General features: G+C 47.0%; 1 protein-coding gene across 1 annotated transcript in view; it reads left to right on the forward strand.

The window, feature by feature from the left end:
- Positions 1-6: 6 nt before the first annotated feature.
- The window catches only part of skia (v-ski avian sarcoma viral oncogene homolog a), a 74,021-nt gene continuing 59,510 nt past the window's right edge, over positions 7-14,517 (forward strand). Inside the window, exon 1 of the mRNA XM_079273514.1 lies at positions 7-1,213. Within this exon, the coding sequence (XP_079129640.1) occupies positions 308-1,213 (906 nt within the window). The 5' untranslated portion in view covers positions 7-307. The remainder of the gene's footprint in view (positions 1,214-14,517) is intronic.

A 14,517-nucleotide genomic window follows, 5' to 3' on the forward strand; every position in this document is an offset into this window, starting at 1 on the left:
CCCACTTCTTTTTGGAATTCGACAAACAGAACTTTTCGCTTCTCTTGAGTTTGGAGAGGCGTTTTTTCAGATATGGACAGTCGGCGACCCGCTGCAGGGAGCGACTGGCCGGTGTTCACTCTGTAGTCACGGGAATAAAACCGAAAACTCGCCTTCTGGGACTTTTTACTGGATGTTTGATGAAGTGCTTCGCAAATTTGGTCAGTTCTTTGACACCGTGGATTTACCAGGCTCAGAGACGGATAGATAATCGTGATTCCCCAGTCGACGACTAGAAGGATTTACGCTTCTAAGTTGAAGGAAAAACATGGAGACTGTAAATCGGCAGAGCTTCCAGCCTCATCCGGGACTGCAACAAACTCTCAAGCAGTTTCACATCAGCTCTATGAGCTCACTTGGTGGACCGGCGGCTTTCTCTGCCCGGTGGCAACATGATCTCCTCTTCAAGAAGGAGGGTAAGGAGCCCGAGCCGGTCCTGCAGCATCTGCCGCCGCCGGTGATGCCGGGCCCGCTGTTCATCCCGTCGGACCGCTCTACGGAGAGGTGCGAGACGGTGCTGGAGGGCGAGACCATCTCGTGCTTCGTGGTCGGCGGGGAGAAGCGACTGTGCCTGCCGCAGATCCTCAACACGGTGCTGCGGGACTTCTCCCTGCAGCAGATCAACTCAGTGTGCGACGACCTGCACATCTACTGCTCGCGGTGCACGGCGGACCAGCTGGAGATCCTCAAAGTCATGGGGATCCTGCCCTTCTCGGCGCCGTCCTGCGGCCTCATCACCAAGACGGACGCGGAGCGGCTCTGCAACGCCCTGATCTACGGAGGCGCCTACCCGCCGCGCTGCAAGAAGGAGCTGAGCGGAGGCTCACTGGAGCTGGAGCTCACCGAGAGGAGCTTCAAAGTCTACCACGAGTGTTTCGGCAAGTGCAATGGCTTGTTCGTCCCGGAGCTGTACAGCAGCCCCAACGCAGCGTGCATCCAGTGCATGGACTGCAGACTCATGTACCCGACCCACAAGTTCGTGGTGCACAGTCACAAGGCACAGGAGAACAGGACTTGCCACTGGGGCTTCGACTCGGCCAACTGGAGGGCGTACATCCTCTTGGGCCAGGATTACTCGGGGAAAGAGGAGAAGGCTCGTATGGAGCAGCTTCTGGACGAGATCAAGGAGAAATTCGACTTCGCCAACAAGTACAAGAGGAAAGCATCGCCCAGGGTGAGTCGGTCCTGCTCACCACGGAGCTTTGATTCCTTTTGCTTTGGACCTAATGGACCATCAAAAGTTCTCTGCACAACACTAGAAATTGTCCCGACTCAAGGGAGTGCTAGATTGGTTCTTTGAGAGGGTTTCCTGTACCCCCCCCCCCCCCCCCCCCCCCCCCCATCGACATTTCTCCTCAGGTAAAAAGTGAATACATAAATGAATCTGGGGCTCAACCTTATAATGTGGATCTGTAATATGAGTTCTGTATTCTGAACTACTCAGTATTGGCTCATCTTTGACACATTGTTACTAATTGGACCTCATCCAGCAATGACAACAAAACGCCTCTGGTGGCAATAAAGCCATTATTTGCCCGTGAAACACCTCTCAGGCTTTTATTGGCCCGTACTGTAAATACAATCTCATTTACCAACAAATGGCTCAATGGGAAACAGTAAACAACAGTTAGTGGTGTGTGCTTACATTTAACATGAATTCAGATGTGAGGAAATCATTCTTCTTTCCTCCAGATTAAATGGTATTTCATTCCACTCTTTCCCGCTTTCTCTCTCTCGCACACTCTCTCTCTCTCACACACACACACACACACACACACACACACACACACACACACGCACACACACACACACACACACACACACACACCCTGAGGAAGGGGTGTCTCTTCCTTAGTCTACATTTCTGCTTGTTCTGCTTGTGTGTGTGAAGCCTCATGTGTCACATTAAATGTACCGTTCGTCTGTCTGTCATGTGTCTGGCTTCCTGTGGGTTTAATCAGCGCTGCTCTCAGTGGTTGTGTCCACATTCTCTTCTTGCGTAACACAGTTGTAGCACGTTCAAATAATGAGAATCGGAGCATCCATGCAGCCAGGTGTTGGCTCTGTTTCCTGCAGTTTCTGTGATCAGATACAAGACTTAGGACCAAGTGAAGTACTTTCAGACAGTCTGGTTATCCATGATTCCTCCATCTTTGTCAGACTGTATGAGGGGATCATAATCTGTGTTTTGGTGTGCAGACCAGGCAGGAGGTTGCAGAGAGAGTAGTTGGGTGGTAGACTGATAAAAGGACCCCCCCCCCCCCCCCCCCCCTCACACCCTTCCCCTAGAAAAAAAGGCCAGTGCAGGCATTTGCATGAGCTGTTACACATGAATGGAGTTGATGGAGCAGGGTTTAGAAGTATTGTGGTGGAAACATAATATGATCGCAACAAAGGAGAGCATTCAGCAAACATCGGATCCCCCCCCCCAAACATCCACCTACCCGAGGCCAGCAACCCACCTCTGACATACACGCACCCACGCACTCATCCTCCCCCACTTTCCTACTTTCCACTCCAGTCCGACTGAAACCAGAGTGGACCTCTGCGCAGCGGACTTGTTGATGAGGCGCAGAAAGCAGAAGCAAAAGTGTTTACAAGGAGCCCCCATCCAGTTCTTCACTGAGGCTTCTCTCAGTGGAATCTACCAAAGAAAGAGAAATCGGGGAGACCATTAAAGTCCCGAAGAGTGCCGAAGTCCTGCCATGCATGGTGAATACCCACTCTTGGCACACACTTCCATTCAGACTCAAGTGGGCACACCTCAAGCACCCCCACTTACAGGGGCCTCTTCTATTTTTATAAGTGCCGACGGGGCACCCAAGTGTTAAGCCCAAGGCTCATTTGAGCCTCTACCCGGCTTTTTAATTTGACTCCTCCTTTTTCCCCCCACAAGTGCCTTGTTTCAAGAAACGCTAATGAGGGAATACATGCTGGGTGGGAGTTGAGGAATATTGCTTAACTTATGGCAACAGAGCTCCCCTTTGTCAGCAAATTTCAGCACAGCCGAGGCACTTTGAAAAGGTTCTTGGAGGATGTGAGGCAGAGTGAGGCAGACTGTGTCGTGCCGCCTTCTACCGTTCAGCACACGAGAAAATGCCATCATCTGTGTGCCGTCAGCGGAGTAACCGGGCAGCTCTGTGAATATTAATGAGGCTGTTTGAAAACGGCTCGCAGCAGTCTCGCATGCAGACAGACACAGGAAGTGATATTGTCACACTTCCCTGCTTGCAGATGCTCTTCTGAGAGCTTCCTTCTGAGACGCGCTGAATCACAGAGCGTTGAGCAAAAGACACTTTTCGCTTTTTGCAGCATGTCTACATTTTGTGGAAGGAGTGCGAACTAGCAGTACAAGTTCACTCTCTGTTCTTATCTGAGAGGATGTGAGCGACAGCGCTAAGCGTAAACAGCAGCGAGCCAATGCAGCGGACTATTGTTAGTAGAATGAGTTGTGAATGAGTTGATGTGCTGGGTGTGGAACACTTCTCCCAGCTGCTCCTGCCAGCCCTTGGCTGCAAGTCTTTTGGTTTCTGGCTGGTCCACATGTGGGTGGCACACATAATCGCATCAGGATGTTTAGATAAGGGTTGCGGCTGCAGATTTAGTGTGTCGCTAACTTTATAATTTCGCCCTCAAGATGATGTGATTTCTACACGACCCGTCTGTTTAGGGCAGATATGAAGATGAGAATGGGGGAGCTCATGCTCTCCTCAAATGCAGCCAGTTCATGTCCAGCCTTTTGGTGCAGATCCTGTTCAGTTTCAACAGCTCCGTCACTTTTGGAAATGAAGTGTATTTTCTTTGTTGAAGTCATGGAATTGGGCACAGCATGTTGTTCACAGGTGAAGGCTCATTCATTAGAGGACTATAAATACATTCATGACCTGCCACTCCTTCAGAGAGGTGAGGAGGTGTAACTGGTGTGGAAACACTCTTTACTTGGCTGGAATAAAACATGTCTGCTGAAAACATTCAGGGGAATCCATATTGTCAATCTTAATCCAAGGATATGTTGTGATTCTGAAGTGGTGGGAAGTGATTTGAGGTGTATTAAGAATCAGCCAGAACAATTCCGTGCTTACGCTCCATTATGTTACTGTACCCTGCAGGCTGTTTCCATGCTTTAACCTGTGGTTCACTGCAGTAAAATCTGAAACTGAAGCAGACTAGTGTTCTGTTGCATGGAACTATTGAGCCCTGAACATGGCACAAAGTGAGAACGTTATTCATTTGTGTGGTTTTGTATTTGGCTCTAAAGCATTGCCTTCAATATCTGTCTTCCATTCTCTAATGTGCTGGAGCTAAAACTTCCCCTTTTACTTACCTAACCCCCACCCCCACCCCCACCCCCGAGAAGCCCCCACTGCTGCTTGGGATATCTGGCCTCCAGCTGAAGGGGCCGCTTGTTTCAGGAGGGAGGTGGGGCAGTGGTGGTGGTGGGGGCCCAGAGGAAGTGAACTCCCCAAGGGGATATAGGCCAATGTCCTGTTTGATATGCAAGGCGCAGTGTTGGCTCAGCCTGCTGACAGCCAGCCATGTCCACGCGGTGGACAGGACAACAGCTGGTAGCTGTGCATTTCAATGGCTGCTGGGGGAATATTTCCATTCTCTCTTCATGGGTGTTTGGCAAAATGCGACGGTTGAAAAAGTGTGCTGCAATTGTGTCCTGATTGCATGCGCATGTGTTTTTAAGAGATTCAATGCTGGATTTTCTTTTTGGTGGTTCTCTGTTTTGCCTGATTTAGAATTTGCCCTCTGTGCTTTTAAAAGGAGGAAGCCACCAATTCAATCAGGCCTGTGTAATGAGTTCTGTTGCCTGGTCAGGATGCCAGTCTGTGTTTCTGATGGAGGATAGTCCATACTGTGAGGCATGACTGAGGCTCAGAGAGATCAATGGAAAATTGACATTCAAGTGTCTTTACGTCAAGTGGGATTGAAAACTCCATCACTTGTCGAGCTCAATTGAAGCGGACTGACAGACCAACACACAGTGTCTCCTCAGTGGAGATCACTGGCTGGCATTCTGAGAAAAAAGAAAAACACCCTTTTTAGGACTTGGACTGTAATTGCTCTTGGCCTGAATGGTATGCAAATGCAAATTTGTCGTTAAGTTTGTGTGGTGAAACTTTTGTTAATTGCTTTCCACATATGCAGGGCCTGTTCCAAAGCCTTTTTCTTCCCATATGCAGGAAAGTGCTAAAACTACACTTGTGTGGCTGAAACGCTCAGTGAAGATGGACTTTGCTCTGGGGCTCCTCCACAAAAACTTTGAGGAACAATTGTGTGGAGAAGTGAAAGGTCTGAGCGATTATTCTGATGTGCCACCGCAGCCATAGACAGTAGAGCACTACAGCACGCATAAGTAATACCCCTTTCCCTCCCAGACTAGTGCATATATGCAGGTTTTTTAAACACGGGGAAAACCTGCTCAAAATACGCAATAGACTCTTTTCCATTGCACTGGCCTTTCCATTTTTTGTTATTTCCCTGCTGTATATGACATCATTGACACACCAGCCAGCACCAGCAGCAGGGTTACAATAGGGTTGGGAGATATTGAATTCCCCTACTGATGATATTGCTTTAAGAAAAACAACAATAAACAAAATGATTTTCCAGAAAAGTAAGCGTGCATTCATACAGCTTAGCTTTAGCTTAGCATTCAAACACCAATGAGGCAAGACTTTCTAAACCAAGCAAAGAGCTTCATGGCTTTCTAATAGGACCCGTCTAATTAGGGCTTGGTGTTGAACCTTTGTGACTGACCAAAATGTACCTGCAGCATGGGGTATTGACAACTGTCAACCAAGAATTGGCATTGAATTGAACATACGATCAGTTATTTTGTTTGCTCATGCGTTGCTTCCTAATTATATTATAAATGTTCCAGGTTTTAGACTATTTAGACAAACGTTTAGTTCAGCTGCTTGTCTGCTTCGACAATATTTTGTAATTTTTGAATCAATAATGTCGGTACCAAGTAGGGCTGGGCGGTATACCGCTTCAACCGGTATACCGGTTCAAGATCCGGTTTCAATTTCTCATATGATATGAATTTTTCATATACCGTCATACACAGCCGAAACAACTTTGGTTGCTCTTCAACAGGCAGCAAAATATGTTGTTTGCCGCTAGGAGTGCTACGGACGGAGCTAGTTGTCTTACCTGTATTGAGAGGGAACCCTAGTCATGGTTTACTTTATAACTTTCTAACAACAATTTACAACCCACAACTAATGCTCTTTAACAGGGCAAAACACCACGACTCAACAGTTTCTGACAGATAAACAATTTGTAGCACTAATAATTGTACATTTATAAAATGTCTCCGCCGAACTGCATGCTGGGTAAAGCTCGCTGACTCTATCGCGGCAGTAACGTTACATTAAAGAACAGAAAAGAGCGATGCAGGATGAACAAAGACTGAAGAACAAAAGGTATTTAGGTCAGACACATATGCAACGCTGATTACCGTAATATGTGTGGTATTTGTTATGAATGTGCATAGACGGTGATAAAAGCTGTACATGTAGCGGCTTCTTCTTCTTCTTTAAATTCCATTGGCGGATGGCAACCAACTTGCATAGTGCATACCGCCACCTACTGTACCGGAGTGTGCATTTTCAGGGTAACGTTTTCTTCACTGTTCTGATAATAAAATAATAAAATAATATATATATATATATATCATCACGGTATAATCCCGTTTCTTTCCATGGAGGGGCCCTAAGCCCAGGGGAATGTAGATGAAGGAAACAGGAAGTGACAGAACGGAAGACACGCCACACAAACAGCTGTTCACCGCTCGCTGGCCTGCCGTTTCTTTTCGGCGTTAATTAATTAATGCTTTAACACGGAAAAAATACCGTGATATAGCGTGAAACCGCCAGTCTTACAAAATACCGTGATATGCATTTTTGGTCATACCGCCCAGCCCTAGTACCAAGCCTCAGCTCTTACATTGGCATTATTCGCAACATTTTTCAAACAGTACCTAGCCCCCAGTCGATTCTAATATTAAACGTGTAAAAATCTGTCATGCTGTATTTCAGAGGATAAAGTCAGCTTGAGTTCAAAAGCCTCAACATTACAGCTATCTGTAGTGAATAGCAGAAGTCTCATTCAGGAGGAGACAGTGACTGAGGAGAACAAGAAAAGGAGAAGTTCAAGCCATTGTCTGCCTGCCCCCCCCCGCCCCCCTCTCTGCTGCGCTCCCATCCCTGGCCCACTGGCTTCCACATCCATCAGCAGCGTCTTCTTGTGACACATGGATGGAGCGACCGGCCAAGTACTTCATGAAGGACTGGCTGCTCGGTCTGTGTGCAGAGGAGGAGACCAGGGGCAGGGAAACCAGGCTCTCGTGGGCCATTGGGGTACCTCCCACCTACCCACCTGTCCATTCCAAGAAGACATAGGGGGGGGGAAAGGGTTCCAAGTAATCCATGTAGCCGTTGTAGAAAACCATGCATGCAAGCTGTCTGGGACAGTCAAGCATGCAAAGCTCAGAGCAAATGCGTTTGAGGAGCCAAGAGCATGCGTGGAAATGAAGTGTACTTCCTCCCACTCGGTGAAACCCCTCTCACAATATTCATAGCCTCCTGATGATACAGCGGCAAACTAACAAGCACACTCAGCTTGCAGTGGCTATTCTTAAGTATCCGAAGGACCTTGAGCGTGTCTAACTGGAGTGATGGTGAGAAACGGCACGGAAGACAGAACCCGGTGACCTCCTCCAGCTGTTGCGTGGAAAAGAAGCTCTCACTCAGATGCTGCAATCCGCTGTCTGAGCTGACCGTTGGCTTGTGAACGACACTGCGTCAAGTTTTTGGTGGGCATTCAATATTGATGGTAGGGTTCCTGTAGGCGGTGAGGTTCCGCATGTTTATTTAATGAGAGTTACTTTGAAATATTCATCGACACACATGGCACTGTGAAGCCAGTTATTGTCGTAACTTCACATCCGCAAGCACCATCCTCCAACCTTTCGCCTCCTTACCTGCCCCGAGGCTCCTGTACCGGGGCTGCATCAGCGGGGCTCACATGTAGGGCCAGCATCACACTGAATTAGCATTTTAGTGTCTGCCAAGTGGCAGAAAGCTTCAAGCTACACGTAGACTTTACCAGTGAGGCTAAACTGTGAAGTTTACCACAGAGCGATTTGCAGGTGAAAAGGTTTAAAAATCTGAAAACGATCTTGTTAAGTGCAGTTTAAACAGCAGGGACGGTCTATCACTACACATTACAGTACTGTCACTGCAGTGCTACTGAATACAAGGTTAGGAGTTAAACCAGGGGTCTCAAACTCCCGGCCCGCGGGCTGAATCCGGCCCGCTACGTCATTTTATGTGGCCCGCGAATCCGCCAGCAAAAAAAAAAAAAAATGTTAAATTTTCTATTTATTTTTTTATTTTTTTAAAAGTTTGACTTGATAATAAAAATATCCCCATAGTCGAAATTATGAGATATAAAGTCGAAGTTATGAGATAGAAAGTCATAACTATGATAGAAAGTCATAATTCTGAGATTGAAAGTCAAAAGTATGAGATTAGAAAGTCAAAATGATGAGATTGAAAGTCAAAATGATGAGATTGGAAAGTCAAAATGATGAGATTGAAAGTCAAAATGATGAGATTGAAAGTCAAAATTATGAGATTGACAGTCAAAATGATGAGATTGAAAGTCAAAATTATGAGATTGAAAATCAAAATTATGAGATTGACAGTCAAAATTATGAGATTGAAAGTCAAAATTATGAGATACTTAAATAGTCATAGAAGCAGCTCTTTGGCTGGTTACTGTATATTTAACATGGAAATGTATTGTGAGTATATTGAAGACTACTTTAAACTGTGACTGCAGAGAGTTATTTAACAATATGTTACGAGTAGTGACATTTACAACCGGCCCTTTGTGGGCGACCATGATGCTGATGTGGCCCGGAGTGAAAATGAGTTTGAGAGCCCTGAGTTAAACCCTAACAGAGACATCGGTGTCTTCTCACCTGCAAGCCCCAACTGTTGAGTTGACAGCGAGGACCTGGATGGGGCGGTTCCGCCCCATGAATCGCTCACATGATAAACATCCGCGTCTTATCTGAGAGCAGTTATGCTATGTGTTTGTCTTGACGCGGAGGCTTGTATTGCACATTATCACGGTGTCCAAAGTGACATTCTTTCCCCATGGTCTGTGATGCCTTTTGAAAAGATACAGTGTCTGACTGTGGTGATGCTTGAGAAGCATCACGTCTGATACAGGACATGCTTTGCTTCAGAAAGTACCGGTCATCCTATCGCCTTGCTGTGTTTTTTCTTCATCTGCTGTCAGCACTTTCAGCCCCAGAGATGTCATCATTAAAAGGACATCGAAGTGTTTGCGGATGAACAGCAGGGCCGGTTGATCGTGGGTATCAAACTGGAAAACACTGCTGGGGCAGCTTTCATTTGACATGGAATTGTCGGGTGGGGGTTTTACTTTGTACTGCGTTAGCGCAGGAGCGCCCTTTGTATATGACGGCAGTGATGGCCTCTGGAGTTGCCCCACTCCATCCATGTTCCCCCTGTGCACCCATATGTTTGGAGGAGCAGCCAGCACCACGTGACCTTTCCCTCCCCAAATAAAGAGGTGACCCACCTCACCTCGCTTGAAGCGCAGTCGGCCAATCGCGTGCTGCTGAGCAACTCCCACGGGACAGATGGCTGTCTGACGAAGGCAGCTAGACTCATGCACACACACACACACACAGACACACACTCACACACACTCACGCACATTATCATCCAACAAATTAACATCCGGCGCCACTGCTATGTAAGGAAACTAATGTTTGCGCGACGAGAGGTGCACCCAGATGCGTTTCAGTTTTCGTTGAAGGATTTTGGGCTTGCAGAAAATATGAATATATGCGCGACACATGGGAACATTTGAATAGCAAAGGAATCCTCTGCCTCATTTGGTGTGCGATTGCGCATGGTTGAGTTTAACAGTGTGTGTGTGTGTGTGTGCTTGTTCTGTGCCTGGATCAGCTGTAGGAGCTGTAGGAGAAGATTAGCATGAGCTCACTGCCTTCTCATTTCCATCCCCATCTGCCTGTCTCCCACAGTGATGCTTCCCCTCACCCCCAACAACACACACACACACACACACACACACACACACACACACTACAAACTACACACATGCATGAGCACAGACATCCACACAGCACCCAGATTCCACCCCCGCAATGCCTGTTTAGTCTTATAATGAATACAGAAACAGACAGAATCACGTGCATGCACGCACGCACACACACACACACACCTACACACACACACACACATACACACACACACAGACTTGTCAGCTGCACTAGCAGTGGATAACAACACAGGGCCTAGAATGTCCTCCCATAGTGTCGTGTCAGGAGCCAGTGGTCCATCTCACGCTGTTGGGACAACAGCTGACGGGTGGCTGGTTTTCTCCAAACGGCTTCACCTTAATCATGTGTGAGTGTGGGAGGGACAGGTAGAGACAGAAGGCAGATGCAGGGAGATTTCCAAGCTAATACTACACTGTGCTAATCTGATGTCTGATTGAACTGCCATGATTCCTCCAATGAGAGAGCTGCCAAGTCAACTCAGCAGGTTTGCAAAATCTCTGTCAAGTGGCTGTGTTGCTGATGGTAGTGAGAGATCGGCTTTTTATTTTAAAGAGGCACAGCAGCAAAGCTTCATTTCTATACACGTTGAACACTGTCAACTGTGTCATTCTGCAAACAAACCAGAGGTTTTTTTTCATGTATCTTTTGTTGTTCATCCTGAAAATCCCATTTGAATTGTGCTGTGGGAACTCATGGTGGAATAAACGTTGGGCTCTATGATTGTCACAAATCTGTAAAGTCAAATTCTTATTGTACTCCAATTCACCACCATCACAGCTGTGTAGTGCATAATGCACAAGGCTAAAAAGAAGAGGATTAACCTTAGCCAACATTGGCCTTCAGTGTTTTTACCATCTGGCATATCTTTATCGTCATGGTACCAGGCAAAAATCAAGGAAACTCAATGTTTCATGTTTACACTGCACATCTGCTTTGACTTCTTCTGTGTCCCCCCCACAATAAGTCACAGCCGGTCCATGTCTATTTGTCCTTACTAAGACGATGCAGGTTTGTTTCACTGTGTCTCCAGCGCCACTGAAGTTTAGCGCAAACCCTAGTTCACAGAGCTTTCAGCTTTTTCTTCTGAGCTCAGATGTTGTGGCGAGAGGGCATTAAACACTCCGCCACCTTTAAAGTAACGGGCCAGTCCAAAGGCAGACATGCAGAAGAGCCTGAAAGGGCTGGAGGTGTATTTTGTTGTGAAGGCAGGCCGGTCCTGGGCAACCTCTTTGTTGTGTTTCTTTTTTGTCGTTTGCATTGACTCGGCAAGGGGGATGTGTGTGTGTGGGGGGGGGGGGGGGGGGGGTCATACTGGCTTGGCCTCAGCCATGTGGAAGGGCAGCTCCCAGGAGCTCTGCGAGGTATTCTTGTGAGAGTTCGGGGTAGGGGGGGTCGGTGTATGCTGCTAGCCATTGTCACCTCTTTTGTGGTGGGTGTCAGCTGTGGTTCTGTGATTGTGGGACGGACAGAGGTGATAACCCCCCACCCCCTCCACTGTTGGATGATCAGTGCTCCCAAAGCGCCTGAGTCATGCACCAGTGCTCATTGTTGGCCTCCCCCTCCTCCATCCTCCCTCTTGCGTCTGTTTGCTCATCTCTCCTGGAAGCGGGTGCTGGTGTCCACCACAAACAATCAAAGAGGTGAGGTAGCCCACCTTTTAGTCATCAACAGTCTCTATTGGTAATAACTGCCACTCACATAAAAGATACTTTTGCGGCTCTAAAACGTATTGATATGAACATTTATTGAGCTCATCCGCTGTTGGTGGTGGGCCAAACCATTAGGATACCGACTGTGCGTTTTCTACAGTGAACCAAATATTTGAGCCGTGTACGCGAGATTTAAAATCAAATCCTTCACATTTGATTGGACCGTTAAAAAGTGGGCGGGTTTAGAATGTAGCAGGATACGGAGCTACCGAGGGCTGTGGATGTTTTGTTCAAAATAGTTTTTTGCATATTGTTATTTAGGTGCATAATATGATTGGGGATGTGATCTGAAAGGGTTTTTATTTCATTTAGATTTTTAAATTGTCCCTCACTGCACCCCTGAGGTATTGTTATACCAGCGAGGTGGAACCTCAGGGCCTTTTCCTTTTTCCTTTGCAGGGATTATTTAGGTTAAACAGATATCGATGCCTTAGATTCAGCACTGATGTGCGCACCTCTTTTCTCAGAAAAGGTGTATCTTCCTGGCAGTACAAACACCTCTGATCTTTACTTTTGTTTTGTCTGCTCTGACTCATAGGCGATGTCTAGCCGCTCTCTGTTCAGGCAGTGTGGGTTAATCTTAAACTAGATTAATCAGGGAGTGGACCAAGTTGCCCCATTGTTCCAGCAAAGCAACTTTGTCCTGAACTTTGACTGGCCATTATAACCCCTCTCTGCTTATCACAACAGTTCTTATAAGAAGGGCTGTGAGGCCGGCTGGGCCACAGGAGAGAGACACAACTGGAAGTGGATGTCGTGTTGGAGCAGAACACTTGAGACGTTTGGAGAGTTTGAAGTGAAACCAGTCAGTGATGGACAGGTTTAGGCGGGTTCCAGTCGGTGAGTGCAGACTGGAGAGCAGGGTTGAACCCAGCTGGGGGAAAGCAGAACTAGACGGATCTCATTGAGGCTGCCTGGGCAGACACAGAAACAAAGTGTGTGAGCTGCGGCCTGTCAGGAAGTCGAGACGGAAGGTGTGTGTTGGTTGAGGCAGTGAAGGGGCCGGCCTCAGGAGACTCAGTTTACTCCTCTGGAACAAAGCGTTGCAAAAACAGGCTTATGGTGTGGTTAACATCCTTCCTCCAGACGGGCCCAAACCATTCCTCCCCTCGCAAGTCACCAATCTCTTGAATTAATCCTTCCCAGCCTGCACTCTGGCAAATGAAGCAGCCACTCAGATGCTAAATAAAGCAATATGCTGAAAGGAGAGCCCTCCTCCTCCTGGCACGGATGCCTGCTTCTCAGGTTCAGGAAGCCTCCACCAGGCTCGGACTCGCGCCTCTGCTTTAACCATCCCCCCCTCCCCCACGCCACCCACACTATTCATTTCTTATTGCAAAGCACACACACGTGCAGATGCAGAGAAGATCTAAACACATTTCTGCACACGCACACACACGCACAAGCACATACAATCATTACACTCCTACAGAGCAGACAATGGACCTCTTGAAGTCCTTGGCTTATAATTAATGTAATTGTAGATCTCTAAGACAAAGTAATGTGTGGTGTGTGTAACAGCCTCTGACCCACAGCGTGCACAAAGACATTATTCTCATTGCCTTCCTTCAGAGGAACACTGCCAAGGCTATCTTGAGCAGTCGGACATCTGTTTGTATAAAACCCACTGCCATTTATGTCTGCTCCGGGTGTGCCTCAGTGTGTGTGTGTGTGTGTGTGTGTGTGTGTGTGAGAGCACTTGTGGTTTGCTGAGCTGTCACACTTTTCTCACCAGCATTATCACAACGCCGATGCATGTCTGCCACATTCTGGGACCGAGGTTGCCTCCATCTTTCTCGTAACTGGGTGAACACCATCAGATATCTCTAGTAGTACCTGTCTGTTATCTATCTCTATGATTAATACCCACATGGTTCTTTTTACTGAGAGTTACTCCTGGTCTCTACTGGTTACATTGATTGATGTGGTATGTCTTTCGAGTGTGAAAAAGTGTGACTTGCTTTGTATTGGTGCATAAAGGACGTCCTCGGCTTTCAACTTTCTACTTCACTCATCTTTTTCCAGGATTTATAGGACAATATAATGGGCAGAGCAGTTGAGAACAAATAGTAACATAATAGCACCACTTGCATATCAATAAATTGCAGGTTATTCCATGCAACTATGGACTGCCACCATCAGATGTTTCTAAGTAGAATGAACACACATGCAGACATGTTAGTCCACTGATGAATCTATTTCTAATCACAGTTTACAGCTCTGTCCTGACTCAGACAGCTGCTGTAGCCAGCTATCATCTACATTACATTGGACTGAAAATAACACATTTTAATGATACAATTTCTCGATCATAAACATCATGCAAAAACAAAAATCTAAATAATTGGATTCGTGGGATTTTGTCGCCGAGCAAAAACCCTTCCCCACTGGACAAACGTCCACACTAACATCTGGCTTTTGTCTCTAGTGGGAAAGGTCACACTAAAGTAGTCTCGGTATTTATTGTCTCCAGCTGCGATCGGCAGTGAACGCACTCATTTTCACCCCTTTCCCTCGTGCGATGCTTCTGCCTCTGTCGGTAACGTCTGTGACTCTTTGTCATGTCATTACCAGGTTTAAAAGAGAGACTGAATAAGGACCAGATAAATAAAAGAAGTAACACTGCCCTCC

Source organism: Melanostigma gelatinosum (genome assembly GCF_949748355.1).
Source record: "Melanostigma gelatinosum genome assembly, chromosome: 8".
Lineage (NCBI taxonomy): Eukaryota > Metazoa > Chordata > Actinopteri > Perciformes > Zoarcidae > Melanostigma > Melanostigma gelatinosum.